Raw genomic sequence first — 22080 nt, 5'->3', positions numbered from 1 at the left:
TATCATACGCTCATGGCGCAACTCTTTATTAGTATTGTGAAAATAAAATCTTGTGAACGTAACTCCTATGATATTTTTTTTACAGAAATCTGTTCTACTTGGTAGGATTAATTGTCATCATGTGTAGATGACTATGTTATACTATCATTTTGATCGGACCATTTTCACAAGAGTTATGGGACTTTGACTATTTTTTGGAGTATTGTGACAATTAAACCTTGTGGATGCAACTCCTCTGAGACCATTTGAAAGAAAGCTCTCATGGTAAGTTTGATCCTAACATTTTACGGGAGTTATTGGACTAAAACTATTTGTTTAAGTTTTGTGACAATGACACTTTCTTCTGAGACCATTTGACAGGAATATCTCATACTTAATACTATTGTTTCCCCATCATGTAAAGTTGACCATATTGTGCCCTCATTTTGTTTTGATCATTCCTACTGACGTTGTGGATCTTAAAACTATTTTTCAGAGTATTATGACAACAACACCTTGTGAATCATCTCCTCTGAGACAATTTGATAGAAAGCTCTTATATTTGATACTGATGTTTGCCATTATGTGCAGTTGATCGTATTGTATTGTGAACCACCTTTTTTACGGCAATTATGAGACATTGACGATTTTTATACGACCGCAAAACAATTTTGCGGTCGTATATTGGTATGACGTTGGCGTCGTCGTCGTCGTCGTCGTCCGGCGTCGTCGTCGTCGTCCGAAGACACATTGGTTTTCGCACTCTAACTTTAGTTTAAGTGAATGGATCTCTATGAAATTTTACCATAAGGTTTAATACCACAAAAAGAAGGTGGGGATTGATTTTGGGGGTTATGGTACTAACAGTTAAGGAATTAGGGGCCAAAAAGGGGCCAAAAATAATCATTTTTGTAACTTCCAGACATAATTTGTGTGTTAGTGTATGGATCTCTCTGGCATTGTAGCACAAGGTTCCATATCACAAAGGGAATGCTGGGATTGATTTTGGGGGTAATTGCCTCCAAATTTTAGGAATTAGGGGCCAAAAAGGGGCAAAAAACAAGCATTTTTCTAGTTTCATGACAATAACTTGTGTGTAAGTGTATGGATCTTTATGAAATTGTACTACAAGGTTCCATATCACAAAGGGAAAACTGGAATTGAGTTTGGGGGTAATTGCCCAAAACGTTTAGGAAAAAGGGGCCAAAAAGGGGCCAAAAATAAGCATTTTTCTAGTTTCCAGACAATAACTTGTGTTCATGTGTATGGATCTCTCTGAAATTGTACTGCAAGGTACCATACCGCAAAGGGAAGGATGGGATTGATTTTGGGGATAATTCCCTCTAAATTTTAGGAATTAGGGGCCATAAAAGGGCAAAAAAACAAGCATTTTTCTAGTTTAAGGACAATAACTTGTGTGTAAGTGTATGGATCTTTATGAAATTGTACTGCAAGGTAACATATCACAAAGGGAAAGCTGGGTTTGAGTTTAGGGGTAATTGCCCTAAATGTTTAGGAATTTGGGGCCAAAAAGGGGCCAAAAAACAAGCATTTTTCTAGTTTCCAGACAATAACTTGTGTTCAAGTGTATGAATCTCTCTGAAATTGTACTGCAAGGTACCATACCACAAAGGGAAGGCTGGGATTGAGTTTGGGGGTGATGAATCATAAGGGGGTTCAAAAAATTTTGGGGGGGATTTTTTTTTTCCTTTTTATTTCTTTAAAAATTTTCTATTTTAAATTGGTTATTTCTGATTTATATATAAAAGCAAATAATAATGATATGGTTTGAATAGGTAAAATAAAAAATTTAAATTTTTTAAGTTCTTAGACCACATTCATTCTGTGTCAGAAACCTATGCTGTGTCAAATATTTAATTACAATCCAAATTCAGTGCTGTATCAAGCTTGAATGTTGTGTCCATACTTGCCCCAACTGTTCAGGGTTCGACCTCTGCGGTCGTATCAAGCTGCGCCCCAGCGGAGCATTTTATTGTAGTATTGTAACAACAAGACCTTCTAAACATAACTCCTTTGAGACTGTTTTGGAGAAAGCAGTCATACTTGGTAGTTATATTGTTTGACATCATGTGAAGTTGACCATATTACACCACCATTGTTGTTATGTTTTCTTCCTCCACTGTCTAGACATGACAAAGTGTGAATCGTTTGAGTTTTAGTCATAGACCAGATATAGCTTGCCCAACCCTAATAACACCACTTTTAGATGGTATATTTAGATATTTCGTTCATCCCTCACTCCTACTCTAGTGAGTGACAACCACTAGATTACAGGTTCCTATAGCTTTGGACAGGCAGATGATGAATTTAATCCAACATTTTTTACGAGAGTTAGTGGACTTTAATTATTTTTTGTATTATTGTAATAATGCAACCTTGTGAACGCAACTTCTCTGAGAACATTTGACACAAAGCTGTCATACTTGTTAGCATTGTTTGCCATCATGTGAAGTTGACCAATTGTATCGTCATTTTAATTTGACAATTTTTAAGGGAGTTATGGCACTTTGACCATATTTTGACTATCGTACTAAAATGACACATTGTGACACACAATTTAATTTCTCATTTATACAGCACAGGGGAAATTTCGCTGTGGTATAGCAATGTTGTTGGTTATTATTTTCAAAACTAAAAAAAGAAACTTTAAATGGCAAAAATATCAATTAATAGATCTATAAATGAATCAAGACAGCAGGTGTTTGTTTTCGGCTATAATGTTGAAAACTGCAATAGAAAAGGCAGATTTACAACAATTTGGGCAATCATGTAAATGTTTGACAAGTGTAACTACTTTTCTGCCAGATATATTTACGGACCTACTAATGTATATGTAAATGTATTATTCCTTTGGCATTATTTAGGACGTCCTCAAAGATATGGTAAAGATAATTATTTTATTTCCATAGCTTTATTCATATTCCAAAGATATGTAAACATAGGCCTTAGATTTGCATGCACTTTCCAGGATAGGAGATGTATGCAAAGTTTAAAATTTGCATAACTGTTTTACAGAGGTGTGGGCAGTTTTGAGAGACCGCGGTTTATAAAACATTTACAACCAATGTAAATGCTGTCAAATGTTTGTGTTATATTTGCAAACGTTTCTTGATATCGTTCATGCATGTAAAGAAATGTATTTTATTTACTTATACTTATACCAATGTAAATGCTGTCAAATGTTTGTGTTATATTTGGAAACGTTTGTCGATATCGTTTATGTATGTAAAGAAGTGTATTTTATTTACTAATACTTTTCATTATCATAAATATTTTGATAAATATCAATATTTGCAACATATCTTTACAGACGTATGCAAAGTTTTGAGAGACCGCGGTTTATAAAACATTTACAGCCGAAGTAAATGCTGTCAAATGTTTGTGTTATATTTGCAAACGTTTGTCGATATCGTTCATGTTTGTAAAGAAATGTATTTAATTTACTAATACTTTCCAGTATTATAGTTATTTTGCTAAATATTGATATTTGCAACATATCTTTACACAGGATTGCAAAGTTTTGAGAGACCGCGGTTTATAAAACATTTACAATCAAAGTAAATGCTGACAAATATTTGCTTATTTTTGCAAACATTTGTCGGATGTATTCATGTACGTAAAGAAATGCATTTTATTTACTTCATAGTTATTATATGAAACATTGATACCGTTAAGTTTTCTTTACATAGGTATAGCTTTGCGAGACTGCAGTTTATATCTCGCATGCACAACAAACGTAAATGAGGGTCGTGATTAGAGCTAAAAGAAGAGAAAAAGAAAATAATTTACTCCCAAAAAATTAGATAAAAAGGGTCTAATATATACAGAATAGAAAATAATCATGACAATGGACATAAAATATAAAAAAATAGAGAAATATGACCTAAATTATCATAGAATACAGATATGAAAGACCCCATCCAGACCCTAGTAAATGCTGTAAGATGTGTCGATTATTTCACATTTACGGAAAAAATAAATCCATATATTATATAGTAATTTTTGCAGCAAAGCGCAAGTATTGATGGTTTCAGAGAGTCTTACCGAGCGAATGTTTGAATTGAAGTAGATATTGTTCTTTCCGATTAAAAACAGAACTGATTGAAGATATAATTAATGATATTAAAAAATGGCAGGGTGCTTTTTAAATGTCGGACCGATGATATTTTTTTTCTATTTGAATAAATAAGAAAATCTCCAAAACTTTACTCCAGAACCATGGAAAATGTTTAAAACAGTAATGGGGATTTTTTTTTTAAGATCTTGCTTGCATAACAAAACACAGATGCTTTAAACTGTTCATAACTTTCCTTACAGCAGAGTTTACAATTCGACATGCTTGTATCAGAACGGAAACTTTAACTAAGACGATGAATTGTAACAGTAAACTGATATGTTTTTTTTACATCTTATAGACACATAATAAATGGGTTGATGAATTGATTTGTGTAAACGTCCAGTTGCAAATACTACATGAATCTCAGGTGTAGGAAGAAATGCACTATTATAATAACACTGTTCTAAATTGTAAGCAGCTTTAACTTTTGTACTTCAAAATATGAAAACAACGATGTCATTCAGGAATGAACTCTATAGACGGGTTTATCTATAAGTGACCTAGAAAACATGGGCGCATCCATTGACCTCTTACGTGACCAATCCGCCATTACAACCGTGAAAACTAACGCACGTGTATTGATCAAAACATTATCGATTTTCTGTTTACATTTGTATTTCCTTCATTTTCTTATTTATTTCACTATGGATACTGCCGAAAGTTATAAAAAAAGGTGGAGGCATTTCTTGTGCAGTTAATAGTTGTACATTCAAATAACACAAATAATTCTAGAAAATTTCAGATGTGCAAAAAAATCAATAAATAAAATATGTGAACTATCATCGTGACAAGTTGTGCCGACTGCACACAATCCTTTTTTTTAATAAAACTTTTTATGAAAGTAAAATTACACTGTCAGACAAATGTTGATACGTCGTCAAACGAAATTATCTATGAAAATTTATCCGATGACCACAGTGCATCTGCCCTCTGTTTGTATAGAAGATCTACACATCAGATGGATCCAAGATTTTGAAAAGTGGGGCCGCGGGTCCCCAAACAAGACACAATTTGTAGTGGAAGCGGTAAAAAGTCTGAATTAAACATGAATGAAGCTTCATAGATGGCCTGGGCACCCCTAAATCCGTTCCTGCACATTTCTTTAAATAATAACAATTAAACCTACCCGAGGCTATACATGCATGTAGTTATAATTGGATGCAAATCAAACAAGTATGAAGAGACGATTTTTTTTTATACATGACGACTATCTTTAGGCTGCAAAATGGACAGACGTTCCGACAACATTAACTCAGACAAACATATTGTTAACAGAGGAGTAAGGAGTTCAAAATTGAATAAAATCAGGAAACCACGTCAGCGTATATAGACATAATTATGAATGACAGTTACGCCTTATTGTATAATTGTCTTATGTAACTAAGTTTTCTTTACTTTAGTGGAATAAATACACAATTTATTTTTCAACTACGATATTGCAGATCAGCTGTTGCTCGATCGTACTGATGAGGTTAACACTTAGTTTGATGTTTGGTTATTTGGGACGGCGCTTTCGTATTTCGAAAATTAAGGCTTGTAAACTATTGTATTCCTGGGGGCCAGTTCTTGCTGAAAAACTTAAAGGTTTTACAAACAGCTGCATCCATAGACAAATCACAGCAAAACTTACTGTTAAGGGCATTTCTCTATAACCCTCGTCTTAATGGTCCATATATGAAGGAATATGTGTGCTTAAAGTATATATTCACTTAAGTCGGATGGTCCATTATACATCCCTAATGTAATACTGTAATTCTGTATTTCACTGTATTATATATATCGGGGACTTATAAAGGAGTTTAATACAGAGTCAGGATGAAAATATACGAGACCTCTGTTTTGGGGTGCGGTGGGGAGGGGGAGTTGGCAAAAAACTAAATGACGCTTTTAAAACATAGTTCTAATCATTGCTTTTAATTTACACGTTTGCGTCTTTTGTGGTTAAATGACATTCATTTATTTTAAGCACGGGCCGGAGCATGATGTTATACTATACATACTAGTAGTTTCATGTCAAGTAATTTTTCTGCAAAAGAAATTGGAATCGAACACCTTAGTAATATAATAACTATATGATAAAATGGGCCGTGAAAGTTCAACACTTCTTCGGCCCAATTAAATCGCAAAGTTAAGTCTACATATGGCCCGACGCACTGATAGCATATAGCACAATCCATGCGGAGACAAAAGTGATACGAAAACGTCACTCAATTTTGAGCAGTATACGTGAGTCGAACCACAAGCCAAAAAATCGTTTCTGTGAAAAAGTTTATCATCAAACGGTACATGTCTATAGGTATATTTTTTTCAGAAGATGTAAGTAACCGCGCGCCGGAGAAAACGGGCTGTCGAATTTAGGACCGTCGGATTAGAGGATTGTTGAATTTTAGGACTGACTCATTATAGGTTTGCATGACTACAGAAATTTCTATGAGTTTGATAAAATTGCACCTGGTTTTTCTGATATATCACATTCGACCCGCAAGACAATTTATTTTTATTTATGTATGTGTTATAATAATCAATATTATGATTACCAAATGATTAAAATCGAAATGTAACTTGGGATTCGTATTCGTAAATATTATGTCCCAGTTCTAACGTATCACTGAATACCGTGAGTTATATTTTAAGGACACGACACCTGGCCTGCAATACACTTCTAATTTTAATGTCCATTCCTTATCTAATTACTTTATTATTTATTTTGAAATTTGCCGAGGTCAAGTACGCTTCACATTCTTGTGGTTACGTTAATTATATGCGGTCTGGGAAATAGATGTATATCTTGTTTACATTTTTTTTCACGGTTGTAATGGCGATCGTACTACAACGACGCCTAGGAGTCGCGTCACACACTAAGGCAGATAATTGGAAAAACCTGTCTATACTAGAATAAATAAGATCAAATCGATATACACGGTACGTTTTCTCAACCTAAGCTTAATTATAAAAAAGAAGACGTGGTATGATTGCCAATGAGACAACTCTCCACAAGAGGCCAAATGACACAGAAATTAACAACTATAGGTCACCGTACGGCCTTCAACAATGAGCAAAGTCTACCAATCTTGGTGTGGACTTGGGAAAAAGTTATTTAGCTTCTGCTTATTTGTGATCTTTTTTCATTTTAAACAAGAGAATATATTAAATTAATTATTTCAATATAACTTGAGCCAAGGTGTGTGTTTTGCTAGATCCTATAATTTGAAAATACACGAGTATGCACATACATGTATTTTATCAGAAAGGTTTATGTTTACAATTGAAAATGTCTAATAATACAATAAAGAAAGAGCATGAATCAACTATCCCTTAATATGTGGTAAATGTGTCACTTGTATGTAAATGAAGGGATTTTCCTGACTGTGAAATGGTTCATCTTTTCGCACTACAGGGTACCTTAAAAGGAAAACCGTATGTGTTAATTACCAAAATTGATCTAATAACGCTAATTGTGTATAATAAAATCCAGACGTTGTAGAGAGATTGATAATATACAAATATACCAATTACGCAAGCCAAGAATATGCCAGATAAAGACATCGGTATCATTCTGTAATTAAACATGCAGTTTGTATTCGTGAAAACGTGTTAATACTTTGAAAAACGCAAATAATTTAAAAGTTTACATGCTAGAAAATTAAAGAACAAATAAGAACAGTTACTGTAACATTGTATCTAAAAATATTTTGAAATTATATACAGTAAAACTGTTTTTAAACAATTATCTTTTGTATATGAAAACCATTCTCGTTTCCCCGCTTCTCATAGCAGATATAATAGATTCGATGCAAAGCAAGTAATTTAATTGTTGAATCAGGTATAATCTCTGTATTTCGTGTTTTAACAAGAATAAAAATGACCAACATAAATGAAAAAACTACATCAGTTTCAATAATCTTCCTGCTCCTGTATCAATTTTATTCTAATGATATATGCAAGTATTTAAACCAATTCAAAATTTCAATAAAAAATCTTGGTGCCCTTTGGTTTCCCGATCTTGACTTTATCCTATTTAATGGTATTATGATATACAAAAAATTCCCAGTACATGTATTTGTTCCAATCGAAGGCTTAAAATTTTTAAAACATTTATCAAGATTAGCATTTCATTTCAAATCAAAATCATGTTGTTGCTGAATGATGTAAAGTCAATCGTCAATATCAAATTCTACCATTTTGTCATCAGTGACAACATATTAAAATTTGAAAACCTTTGGATGAAAGGTTCATAAGTCATCGCACGGAAACGACTGGAGTAGCCCGCCCGCTCGTCCGCAGTACAACAATAAATCAATAACGGGACTGGAAATCCGGTAATAAAAATAGCAAGCCATAAATGTAAAATAAATCCGGTTTACTGTCAAATTCTGACATTCTGACATCCTCATGTTTATGTTGTATACTTGTAGACTGGTGTTTGTCTTTGAGTCGCTTTTTGTTTTTACTCAATGCAATAAGCAATGTGTCGCAACTGATTTTTGAAACTTGTCAGCAACAAGGGTGATATATACCTGATATATAAGTTTTATAAAAATCTGGAAAGAACTGTATACGTTAGAGAGCTAACAAGACCGGACGGAAGGACAGACACCCGGTATTTCTATGTCCCCATCAACGCATCGCGCGGGGGACAAACATCCAACGACATCTTAAAATCATTTTGACTTAATTTAGATTCATATTCATTTGCACTTTGGTCTTCGGGGATGGGTGTGTTTTTGGTGTTTTGAGTTAGAAATGATGAACAGGCCTGGTACAGCTGGTAAAAAACGCACATTTTCACAAAGTGGGGAGACAAAACGACTCACAGACGATTAGCAAAGGTGCCTTTTTGTGTGTGTTGGGGGGGGGGGGGGGCATATAGGTCACATAGGCGTCGGGAAAAGCCCGAGATTATTCACAGTCTTATAAGGAGTTTATCTAACAAGTATACAAGTGTTTATGTAAATTAAAAGGGATGCTATTTCTTTATTTGCATAAATGGAAATGTGGGATATACACAGCAACCGGCCAATTAACGACAATCAAAACCAAAGACATATAGATAACACGTGACTAATGCAGGATGGACAAGTATCTTTTTACTGCTAATCTGTTACAGTAGTTTTAGTAAAGATTCGTTGGTCTCTTGAATATGAAAGTTAATAAGTATATTTAGTATAGTAAGTATTAAATCTATCAAATTATAACATCACATGTTCACAACAATAGTCAGATTTAAGCTATAACAGCAACATAGTTAAGTCTCCTAGTACGTATTTGTTAGTCTTGAAAAAACTCAAACCATTATGACATAAGGAGATGTGATATGATTGCCAATTAAACAACTTTTCATCAAAGACCAAATGACGTACATGATAGCTTGCTATATTTGAGATCTCCCAATTACCATCCCACTATGAACTGCTTATACAAAAAGATATTTTGTCACCAAAAGATTTATAATAATTTATAAAATAGAACATCATTATATATGCTAATATAAATTGTGTTCCCTTGGCTAAATACTGGGATCATATTGTTTTACCAGTGTCCTTTCGACAGTCCGTCCCACACTTCGTATACTAGTATAGGTTTATACGGCTGATTTCGTAGGATTATGTACAGTTTTTAAGCTTAAACTTTTAAATGATGTACCTGGTGTTAGTACATACACTAAAGATTCGCATCTTGTCAATTTTTTCTTTTTTTTTTATGACAGGTTGCTAAATTTGGCATTTTGAAATATATTGCGCCGATTTATTTTTTAGCTATATTGAGGGTGCATATATATTCTCAGGATAATTTTTTCTTTAATAATTTTTCACGAACGACAGAATGTTGAACTTGGTGTATTTGAGTGAAATTTGGCATACAGTTTGCAAGGTTTGTCCGACTAACTTCGCACACAACCCACACGTTTACATCATACAGAGTATCCTAGCTATATTTAGATTGTGTATTGTATCAGGATGTTGATTTTCTTTTTAATTTTCACAACTAACAGAATGTTTAACCTTTCTTTACTGCTGCACCAAATGTGTTTTTCAGACACAACAATTCAAATTGCACTGTATCGTCCTGTAAATGCATGAAATATTTGCCAACTGACGCTGAGCAACCACCAATCAATCAATTCAAATTGTACCTCAATATCACTGTTTACCAAATTACGTTATTCTGTAACGTCACACGTTTTCTGTCAAATTCTAAGCGTATCGGTCAACTTTGAAGCAATGTATATATAAAAAACAAGGATGATGACATATGTGTTTCTATATTCAAAAAAAAATATAAGAGGATGTTGTATGATTGCCAATGATACAACTCTCCACAAGAGACCAAATGACACTGAAATTTACATCTATAGGTCACTGTACTGCCTTCAACAATGAGCAAAGCCCATACCGCATAAGCAGCTATACAAGGCCACCAAATGACATACGTAAAACAATTCAAACGAGAAAACTAACGACCTAATTTATGTACAAAATAATGAACGAAAAAAAAATATGTTACATAGCAACAACCTGAATTACAGGCTACTTGACTCGGGACAGGAACATACAGAATGTGGCGAGGTTAAACTCGTAGAAAGGCGCAAACCCTCCCCCTAACCTGGGACATAAACTGGACCCCTGTTGTGTTCACTTATCGCTACACTAACGGTGCGAAGCTTAAGATGGAATGGCGGACCAGTTTAACCTGGGACAGTGGTGTAACAGTACAACATAAGAATAAACTGTAGAAATCAGTTAAAAAAGGCTTAACTCATCAGATGGATACAAATTGAATACATATAACAAAAACAGAGTGGACGTGGAAGGGTACTTATACATCCCAACAACCAAAAGACTTTAAGTACAGATCTTAGATTACTCGCAGTTACTGACAGCTAGTTGAAAGCTAATAACAACTAATACAAAAAGCATGCATCTTAGATGCATGGATTCAGTATACAATCCTGGATATTATGTTAGTTTTTAGTCTTTCTCCGTATATAACAACAAAGCCATCTATTGAAAAAAAAAGAAGTTAAAACAAGGCATTTCCCCAATGTAAATTTGTCGTCAAAATTGACGTTTTCTAATCAAATTTACAAAAAAAAAAAAAAATGGTGACCCCCATTTTTTTTATTGCATATTCCGATGTAACTCGATTCAAAGTACAAGTGTGCCAAAAATTTTAGAAATCGGGAGATATGCCATTCGGTATCGTGTTATCTTGATATATAAGTACACAGTTTTGGATTATGAAGAAAAATTGCCCACTTGCAGGGGAACACGACACTGCATTGAAAATGAAAAAAATCTGGAGCAAAATTAAACATACAATAGATATAGGAAGATGTGGTATGAGTGCCAATGAGACAACTCTCCATCCAAGTTACAATTTATAAAAGTAAACCATTATAGGTCAAGGTACGGCCTTCAACACGGAGCATTGGCTCACACCGAACAGCAAGCTATAAAGGGCCCCAAAAAATTACTAGTGTAAAACCAAACCTAGGTTATAAAAAGACACTACTTTTAAAAAAGAAATAAAAAAAAATTAACATAAAGAGATAAAATCATAATAATTTAGTGCAAATAAAAAAGACGTAGATAAATAGAATGACATCTTCTATGAGGGTGTGGATGGAGTTTACAGAATAGAGAATAATGGGCTAAAAAAATAAAGAATGGAAAAGAAAATAGGCCAAAATTTAAGAATAGAGAATAGTGGGCATCCAGAATATAAAGAATAGAGAATAATGGGCAAAATTTATATAGAATAGAGATAAAATGGCGTAAAAAAAATAACATTAAGAATTGAAAGAACACCCACCTCCCTCCTTTTCCAGACCCTCTTTTATCCTATGACTGTTAAAAGAAAGAAGCACCGTAATTCATAGGAACAAATAGATTTGAAATATATTATTTTCTCTCATAAAGTCTTTTGTATAGTTGGAAACATTGTCAACTAGTTATACTTATTATTAAAAATGAAATTGATATCTATTCGTTATTTCATGAATCACAGTTAAGTTTACTAGTGCATTTTAAGAATAAGGGACAAAAAGTAACGGACAGGAAATTACATGACAAAAAAGTCACGATTTACAATAAAAGTTACGTACATATTAAGTTTGATTATCATTATTTACAACGAACAAGATATATATTTGGGTAGTTCATTTTATGACTTTCATTTAACATAGTTCAAGTCTTAGGTTACTTTTTACTTTTGTGGACCATTTCGTTCATGGTATTCATCCGCTGGCTTTGTTGCATGTCTCCTCTCTACTCTTACGTCTTGGGTAGCATTTTTCATTTCTGTGCTCTTGTCTTTGTGTTGTAAACGTTCACATTTAATTTTTTGTGTAAATGGTTAATGAAACTTGGTTGATAAAAACGAAGCACTCAGTCTGTCATAAATTAGTTTTGGCACAATCTTAGTGCTAAAGATTAATCTCATCTGCTAAGAGTGTATCTAGTAGAAAATTTAGAAGGATTGACAGCCTTTAAACCCATGTTGCGCTTGCAACCCTTAGAGTAATCTTTACCCTTCTCGGAACGCTCGGTAAATTTTTATTTGATCTACTTGAATTGTCTTTGAATTCTCATAGCATATGATATGTCAACATTCTTTTTTTACTGAAAACTTTACAGAAAATTGTAAGAGTGGTCAGGGGTTCCCCAATCTTTATCTTAGTTAATGAAAATAGCAACTGCAGTTTTTTCCAGCGCATAACTGTTGTCATAACAAACTAGAACCTGAGTTCACCCCTACCCCCACCCCCCATCCCCCCCCCCAAAATAAAAAAAAACAACACAAAAAAAAAACAAACACAAAAAAATACAATAAAAAAAAATCACTGTTGCTAGTAACTGGACTATGACCTGCGACCCCCAATGCTAGTTAATACGGGTGCAGTACTAGTCCATAACTTATGTGCATTGATTAGTAGATACAATCATGAATGAGTGTGCGTCTCTTGCCAAAAGCAATTCACTTTAACATTTCTTTTTACAGTTTAGCCACATGTGATTTTTTATTTTTGAAGCATTTTTTACAATGACTATAAATTTATGAACTAACCTCACATTTTGAATAGTCATTCGAATATATAGGCATTTGTATTGATAGATTCTTAAAGATTTGCAACTTGCATAATTAACTAATTACAAATTAATTAAATTATTAAGGTCACGTTCGCTACCCAAAGAACTTAAACTTCAATAGATAAACCTTTAAATTGAAGTTCAACCTGCATAGGTATTACAACATCGTGAACGGAGGAATTGTATGTAAAATAAAAGATGTCGTATGATAGCCAATGGGACGAATACTTTTATCCGCCAGGGACCAAAGGAATTGATATTAACAGATTCAACAAATCGTCACGATAAGCATGATGCGAGTTAAAGATTGTAAAATCAGAAATGTGCCTAGACATATATATATATATATATAGACATAGGGGCTTGTCACCTTTTTTTGTTTTATTTTTTTATTGGAAAATATTCTTTAATATTTCAACATATTTACAGTTTTAAACACTTATCAGTGCGATTTAACAATAACGGTAGTTTATGTATGCTGCCCCTCTTTCCTTATTTTCCGCCTGTGTGGAAAGCAAGTACAATGATACATGTTTTAGACTCGGCTGTTAAAGGACAAATGATACATGTAGTTATTTTAAGACTTTGCGTAAAATATATGTATAAGAAAGAAGTGCAAGATATTCCATTATTCAAACACGAATCATATACATTTCCGCTAAAACTATAAGTCTAGACTTCGTCTTGTTGTACAGGGTACAATTGTCTTATATTTTTTTCCATGATACGAGCCCCTATCAACATTAGTGTAATATGTATTTGTCGTTTACAAATCTTCTTGAATTATGTTAAAACAAATTTACTTCGTCACATCAATTTTGTGACTTATATAACCTTCAATCTTGTTTCAATGTTATTTCAATTGAAATGTGTGCAAAGTATATGTTAAATGCAATTATTGCAAAAAAAAAACCAAAAAAAAAACCCAACTTATTTGATCATGATAGAAAAAAAAAAACGATTAATCCTGTCAAAGTACATAATTATGAAAGCTGTAAAATGTTAGGATAAAATAGGCGGTAAATAAGATATCGAATGACTGATAGTGCGATGACTTATTTTAGTTTTGCGTATTTAAAAACAACACAATCAAATGACAACGGGAGCATTGTTTTAAGACAATTTATAAATCATAAAGAAATGATAATTGTGTGTGCCTTATTATATTGATGGATATTGATACTAGCGGTGGTCTTCTATTGATCTTTTCGGACCAGATCGTTCTGTAAAAGGTGATAATTGTCACACTTAACTGCTGATAAACCCCGTTGATCGGAGGATGGGCGACATCTCGTCGATGGAATGATAATATCTATCGATTTTGTTTGATTTCATTGGTAAATTGTGTGTCAATTATGACACGTGACTCACTGGTTCTTTGTAAATTTTAACTTTCTTTCTACACACAAGAAAGTTTTTGCAGAGGACGCTTCATGAAGCACACGGAGTTCAACATCTCGTGACTGGACTTAATGGATAAGGAAAACAAATATTACAAATATTCGTCAATAGATTTAACGTTTAAATATGTGTGCAAACTAGCCGATTCTTTAAAAAAAAAACATTCTCTCAAGATGTGTTTTGTGTCAAATATTATGTGGCAACTAATCTACCGATGAAGGAATATTTCTAGACTATTTCAGAAACTTGACTTTTTATAAAAACTTGATAAATCGCTCGATAACCTTCCGAATGCTACCGATTTTAAATTTGATACTGAGGTCGCATATCTAGTATTGTTTAGGCTTAATTTGTATATGTGTATTATTTCTACCAGTAACCAGAGACATATATATATATATAGTATATATGTCTCTGCAGTAACATATAATACATATTGTAGTATATGTCTCTTTTAAAAAAAAAAAATTCTATGTTTTATAAACAGAGTGAATTATGACTCGTGCAATTCCAGAAGTTTCAAAGAGATACTCAAAGGAAACGCTCGTTTTATGCTATGCGAATGAACCATCATAACTTCCCGAGAATAGAAGATTTTGATGGGTAAAGAAATTCACGCAGTACATCAAACAGAGAAGAGATCAATAACCGATTTTGTAGACCCGATTTTTTTTTTATTAAAACGAAATTATTAAAATACATGTATAATACATGATATTACCAATATGCCAAAACAAATCCCAAAGCAGCTATATTTGTCATATCATAGCTTGACCGGAAAAGCTATGGCAATATTTGTCCATATAATCTGCACCTTTCAAATATATCAGCAAATTAAAAGCAAATATAACTATTTACCATACATTTCTAGCTGTCTTAAATATCTTTCTTTATAATGTTTTTGCATACATACTCAAAGTTACATATGCCCAATATATTTACACATACATTTCTAGCTGTCTGAAATATCTTTATCATTTCTTTGCATATGTATTCAAAGTTACATATGCCCAATATATTTACACATGTCATTGATATTATCATTTGACCACATTTATTAATTAAACAAATTGTCTGCAAATCTATGTATTAACCATACATTTAGGAATATGTTCAAAGGCTTTTGATATGTTATGATTTGACATACATTTCAGCCGACTATAAAGACTAACAAAAATATTCCTTTACAATACATTTGACAGGTCTCTGCAGATTAAAGGAAATGATGCTTTACACCCCTCTATAAAGTTCTCGTTTTGAATTGGTTTACATACCAGGCAAATGTAGATGCACCTTACACTTTATAACCCCTATAAAATTATTTGAATGATGATGCTTTGCTACCTAGACAAAGAAACACATTTGCGGATAAATTTACATCATAGAAAAATACATGACAAAGATTTCCATTTGCAGAGGTATACAAATTCACAAGTTTGCGAAAGTTTTGAGATGGTCATAAATATATGCAAATTCTAAACTTTAAAATGGTTTGCTTAGGTGTTAATATATTTTATAAACCGCGGTCTCTCATAACCGCCCATAGGAGGGTATAGCACAAGAAATGTTGATATTTACTACATGTAAAGACAAGATAAACTAAATGCAGCGGTTTGTAAATATATGTAAATGTCGGTCTCTGAATACATTTACATAACATTTGCATACCTCTTCAAATCCGGGATTTCGTGTAGTGTAGATCCTGACCTGATGAACATTTTCACTCCATGTCAGATTTGCTCTTAATGTTTAAATTTCAGAGATATAAGCCAAACTGCATTTTACACCCCCCCCCCCCCCCCCCCAGGTTCTATTTTTAGCCATGGCTGCCATCTTGGTTGATGGGCGGGTTCATCGGATACTTTTTTTAACTAGATACCCTAAAGATGATTTAGGCCAAGTTTGGTTTAATTTGACCCAGTAGTTTCAGAGAAGATTTTTGTAAAAGATTACAAAAATTTACGAAAAATTGTGAAAGATTGACTTTAAAGGGCAATAACTCCTTATGGGGTCAATTGACAATTTTGGTCGTGTTTGACTTATTTGTAGATCTTACTTTGCTGAACAATTTTTCTTGTTTACAGTTTGTTTCTATCTATTATAATATTCAAGATAATAACCAAAAACTGCAAAATTTCCTTAAAATTACCAATTCAGAGGCAGCAACCCAACAACGGATTGTCTGATGCGTCTGAAAATTTCATGTCAGTTAGATCTTGACCCGATGAATATTTTTACCCATTAACAGATTTGCTCTAAATGCTTTAGTTTCAGAGATATAAGCCAAAAACTGCATTTTACCCCCATGTTCTATTTTTAGCCATGGCGGCCATCTTGGTTGTTGGGCGGGGGTCATCGGAAACTTTTTATTAAAACTAGATACCCTAAGGATGATTTAGGCCAAGTTTGGTTTTATTTGGCCCAGTAGTTTCAGAGAAGATTTTTGTAAAAGTTAACGGACGACGACGACGACGGACGACGGACGCCAAGTGATGAGGAAAGCTCACTTGACCCTTTGGGTCAGGTGAGCTAAAAAGCCAATAGTTTTATTATTATTGAAGATATATATTTATTAAAATTAAGATAAAATGATTTAATCAAATGCGTTTCTAAAAAAAAATACTACATTTCCCAGATTGCTTTAATTATAACTTTTCTGTTTTTTTGAATTACTAGTATTTGACACTGACATAAGAAATTGGTTACACATTCAAGATAATGGACCCTTAAATACACAGTTGGATGCTCAGATTATCAGTGGCCTTTCATTACTTTTAACTGGACTACGAAAAGCATATGTCACTTTCGTTCAATGTACACACTTGCCCTTGTCATGCAATATAGTACACCCTTAAAAATAGTTGTATCCTCAATCGGTCATTTAACCTTACAAAACATTTGAGCTATTAAAGTATTGCAGTATTTGTAGTGAATCAAAATCGCCTCCTAGTACGTTGCTTCTATTGTGATCGAGTAAACAGTTTTATCAAAATGACAAATGTCATCACAGATAATTTTGGTTCTATGAAAAACAGACAACGGCTGAAAAAATAATAAAACTAAACATTAAACTGATTAATTGATTTTGATATCACAGGCGTAAAATTAATTTGTACTATCAACGAAGGAGGAAAAAGCCGGGAGTTTTGATTCTCTTCCTGTGGCTAATGCTCGTACAAATAATTTCATATTTTCTTGTAGTATACGTATATTATATAAAGATTTGAGCAAAACCTATAGGGTATATGTTTACGAGACAGCAACCAAACGACACAAAACACCAACAAATCTAGAGGTCAGTATACAGCCTTCAAGATTCACTAATGCTAAGATCAGCATGCATAGTCTTTGGTTGTTTGTTTTTTTCGGTTTAGTTTATATAAAAATAAGGAGATGAGGTATGACTATTCACCAAAGTTCAAATGAAGTGGATGTATTCAATTATAGGCAACCGTACGGCCTTCAACAATGAGAAAACCCCATACTTTATAGTCGGCTATAAAGGCCCCGGCATAAAAAAAAAATGAAACAATTCAATTGAGAAAACTAACGGCCAAATTTATAACAAAACAATTTACGAAAAACAAATATGACCGACATGAACCAACGACGACCACTGAACTACAGGCTCTCGACTTGCGACAGGCACATAAAAAATGTGACGGGGTTAAACATGTTTGTGAGCGCTCAACCCTCCCCCTAACCTGGGACAGTGGTGAAACAGCACAGCATAAAAACAAACTATAAGAATCAGTTGAAAAAGGCTTAACTCATAAGATCGATACAAAGCAGAACAATCAAACAAAAACACAGACGTGGCAGGGTATTTATCCATCCCTCATCCCTAACAACAAAAAGGACACTAAGTACAGATCTGAGAGTACTCGCAGTTACTGACAGCTAGTTCAAAGCCAATAACAACTAATTAAAAAAATCATGTATCTAAGACTAATATTAATATATTATTAATTTATATTGATGTTTTATTGTCGTTCGAACCTTGTGTAATTCTTCCTATTTGCTTCCATGTGAATAATTATATATTGTAGTAGAGTAACCAGGGCATTAGTTGTAGCGTTGCCAAATTCGGTGCATGTTTATATCTATACAAAAAAAGGTATACCGAAATAAAATATCAAATAATACGGGAATGGATTTTAAACTATCGGTATCAAGTTTCCTTATTTTGATGGTGATTACAATCTTTAAAATTAGCATATCTATTACATTTGTATACCTTCTATAACGTATTCATAATAACCCTGATTATTGAATATTATCAGTCCTTGATATCATAACATACTCGCTAAAGGCATGCAATTAATTAAAACTGTATCTGCCATATTTGGAAGTTTCATGGCACCTTTAGCGTATCTGTCTTTTATTAGGTTTGAAAAGTTCATTAAAAGATGAAAAGATATTTGGCATTTATGTATTCTATACTATAAAATAGATTCTAAATAAACCAGAAGCTCTGTGGTTAGGTTTGTTACTCAAGAAATCGGTAGGCCTGTCTGCCACCATTGGAATTCTGTTATGTCTGACGAAACCCGTAGGCTGACACGATGTTTATCGTTCATTAAAGAAAACACGACACAGATAGAGAAGATTTTAGACAAACTAATAGAGGATGGAATAATTGGAATGGATGAACGAGCCCAGATTCTTGCAAATCAACTTTTAGAAAACCAGCTGCATTCGGTGATTGAAAAGATAATCAGAAAGCAGGCTTATCAGTCTTTTTTAAGTGCACTGAAAACTACAGGGAATAGTCATGTAGTGGACAAAATTATCGGATTACATTTTCCTAAAGGTAGCAATTAAAATTTCATTTTAATAATATAATTCTTGTTTAACTTTCTACATAGATATTTGAGCTCAACTGCATGAATATGCATAGAATATTGTATAAGAATTCACAGCTGTAACCGTATGTACTTGACAGTGGCTCACAACATATAGACAGTATAGAAATCACAGCTGTAACCGTATGTACTTGACAGTGGCTCACAACATATAGACAGTATAGAAATCACAGCTTTAACCGTATGTACTTGACAGTGGCTCACAATATATAGACAGTATATAAATACATACAAGTATGCAACAACCATCTTGATCAATTTTCACTTGATATTCTTATTTTCAAACTATAAGAAAAAACCTAAGGCTAATAGAATTAACTTCCTTTTGGATCTATTTATTTGACAGCAATTGCTTTCTGGCTTTTCAAATTACAAGATCCGAACAGCATATGAGCATTGTACAGATTTACTTCTTGACATTGACGTGTTTATTTACTACGCCTGTGTAACTTTTTAATGAGTATTGATGTCTTTTCGTCTTTATTTTTTTTTTATTGTATGGTTGTCTTTCTGACTGCTTTTGGTTGTATTTTTTTCTTTCTGTCTTTTGTTTGTTTCATTTGTATTTGCTTGTTTCCTTTAGATAAAAAAGACATTCAAGGTATGAACAGAGAAAAAACGTATACGGTCAACTCGGTATGTAGTGTATAATAACTATACATTTGAATTCCTTAGCAGCCTAATTTGAAGAAACTTTCTATATATCAATATCTTTTTCAACATATTTTATTAATCAATGCTTCCTAGAATATTTTACATTTTTCTAAATGATAATTAAGACTGAGTGTTTCGGCATGCAGCTCTTATTGATGAAATATAAAACTTGATAATACGGATATTGTTTTTTTTTTAATTCTCTGTAATTAAAATTTCGAAATCATTTTAAATTTAGCAATGTATCTCCTGCGTGCATCGTTGTGATTCTTTGTACTGGTTTTCCTTTATTTTGGTCCTATTTGGTTTAATCAGTTCTTCAACGTTTGCATTTTGTTTTGAACTTTCAAAATATTATGGCCTCGAGCATTAATAACGCGACATTAATCAGGTGTAGTAAAAACGGTACCGTTAATGTAATCAATCAACTTTAATCTTAACCATAGTATATAAAGAGATGAATTTTTAAGGAATATGCATTTTGCTGTTAAAAATAAATAACTTTTAGTTGATAATTTTTTAGTCGCAACCTTGTTGTCCTTATCCTATATATATCTGCACCCAAATAGGTCAATTGAGCATTTGGTTGACAATTAGCATACGCATAGATATCCGTACGCTTATCTTCTGTAAGGATTGATTGATTGGTTATTGTTTGCTTAACGTTCAGTGACAAATATTTCAATCAGGATTTCACTATTGAGAGTGTTACGTTATATTTTCTTCGCTATGTCTATTATTGTTTCTATCTTATTAGATTGAGGAAGAGGGAGAAGAGAAGTCACATTATGAACAATATGTCAAGGAGAAAACTTTAGAAGAACTGAAATTGGAAAATGACAGATTGAAAACTCAGCAATCAATTGTTAGAGAACAACTGAACGAAAAGTACAAGAAAATTCAAGAACTGAAAATTGAAGTTCAGAACTATAAAAGGCAAAACACAGAATTGAACGAAAAGTTAAAATCATATGAAGAATTGCAAGTTAGAATGGAAGGTATCGAAGAAGAACTTCAAGATAAGGATAAAATGAATAAAATAATTGAAATTGCACTTTGTGAGCGTAGCGAGGAGATTGATCGATTGCAACAACAATGTGAAGAATTAAAAGTTGAGAGCAAAGAAAAGTCTGAACAAATCTCTTATTTGACAGGACAGATGGAACTCTTGAAAATAGAATTGGGAAAAGCTAGTGAAGATCGACATAGACTAAAACAAACTATCATTGAAATGTCTAATAGTATGGAAGAAAAGTTCGTAGATATGATGAGCGCATTAAACGACCTAAAGGCCTACAAACAAGCACAATGTGAAGTTACGACACCGCGCAACTCAAGTAGTTCTCGATATCAGTATGGCAGAAGAGGGCAACCATTGGTCCTTACAAAAACAAAATATCGTACACAACACAAATAAACTAACATATATTCAAATTCTTATTTTTTTCAAACATCATGGTCAGTTCTTATTCAACCAATGAAACTCATTTAACTTAGTAGTAAATCTATTCAACACGTGTATTTAAGTACAAACAAATACATGTGGTAATGTTTATACATAACTTTTAATAAAATTGAGAATGGAAATGGGGAATGTGTCAAAGAGAAAACAACCCCACCAAAGAGCAGAAAACAGCTGCAGGCCACCATAGTATTAAAGGAATATATTTAACATTGAGCAAGATACTGTGTATTAATATATATTTTGTGAACTTTTTGTAAACAAATTACAGGCGACATTTGTTCAATAAACATGCATTTAAGAATCAAAAATTTAAACAAATTATATATAGTAGAATCAGTAGTTTCTAAGACTTGCGTTGTGACTAAAATCAAATGTTGGATTTGTTTTGACCGGAAGAAAGTAAGTCGTGATCTTTACCTTATTAAAACAAGAACGTACAGTCTTTCTTCTTTTTTTTTTTTGCATGGTTGTTGTCAGTTTCTCTTCGAC

General features: G+C 33.0%; 1 protein-coding gene across 1 annotated transcript; it reads left to right on the top strand.

Annotated features, from left to right (window-relative positions):
- Positions 1-18967: 18967 nt before the first annotated feature.
- LOC127731240 (ankyrin repeat domain-containing protein 18B-like) lies at positions 18968-21713 on the top strand. Its single transcript, XM_052240253.1, has 3 exons — positions 18968-19420; positions 20056-20108; positions 20884-21713. Exons 1-3 carry the CDS (start codon positions 19144-19146, stop codon positions 21541-21543), a joined length of 990 nt encoding a protein of 329 aa, XP_052096213.1. The 5' UTR covers positions 18968-19143; the 3' UTR covers positions 21544-21713.
- Positions 21714-22080: the final 367 nt, after the last annotated feature.

This window comes from Mytilus californianus, unplaced genomic scaffold (genome assembly GCF_021869535.1).
Source record: "Mytilus californianus isolate M0D057914Y unplaced genomic scaffold, xbMytCali1.0.p SCAF_1, whole genome shotgun sequence".
Taxonomy (NCBI): Eukaryota; Metazoa; Mollusca; class Bivalvia; order Mytilida; family Mytilidae; genus Mytilus; species Mytilus californianus.
Note: the sequence above shows the minus strand (reverse complement) of the source record. Positions and strands in the feature narration are given on the sequence as shown.

Bases quoted from the DNA above. Each gene is read 5' to 3' on its own strand.
- LOC127731240 (XM_052240253.1), top strand. From the start codon at position 19,144: ATGTCTGACGAAACCCGTAGGCTGACACGATGTTTATCGTTCATTAAA. The intron at 19,421-20,055 runs GTAGCAATTAAA...TGTTTCCTTTAG, and splicing joins CGGATTACATTTTCCTAAAG to ATAAAAAAGACATTCAAGGT. The intron at 20,109-20,883 runs GTATGTAGTGTA...CTATCTTATTAG, and splicing joins AAACGTATACGGTCAACTCG to ATTGAGGAAGAGGGAGAAGA.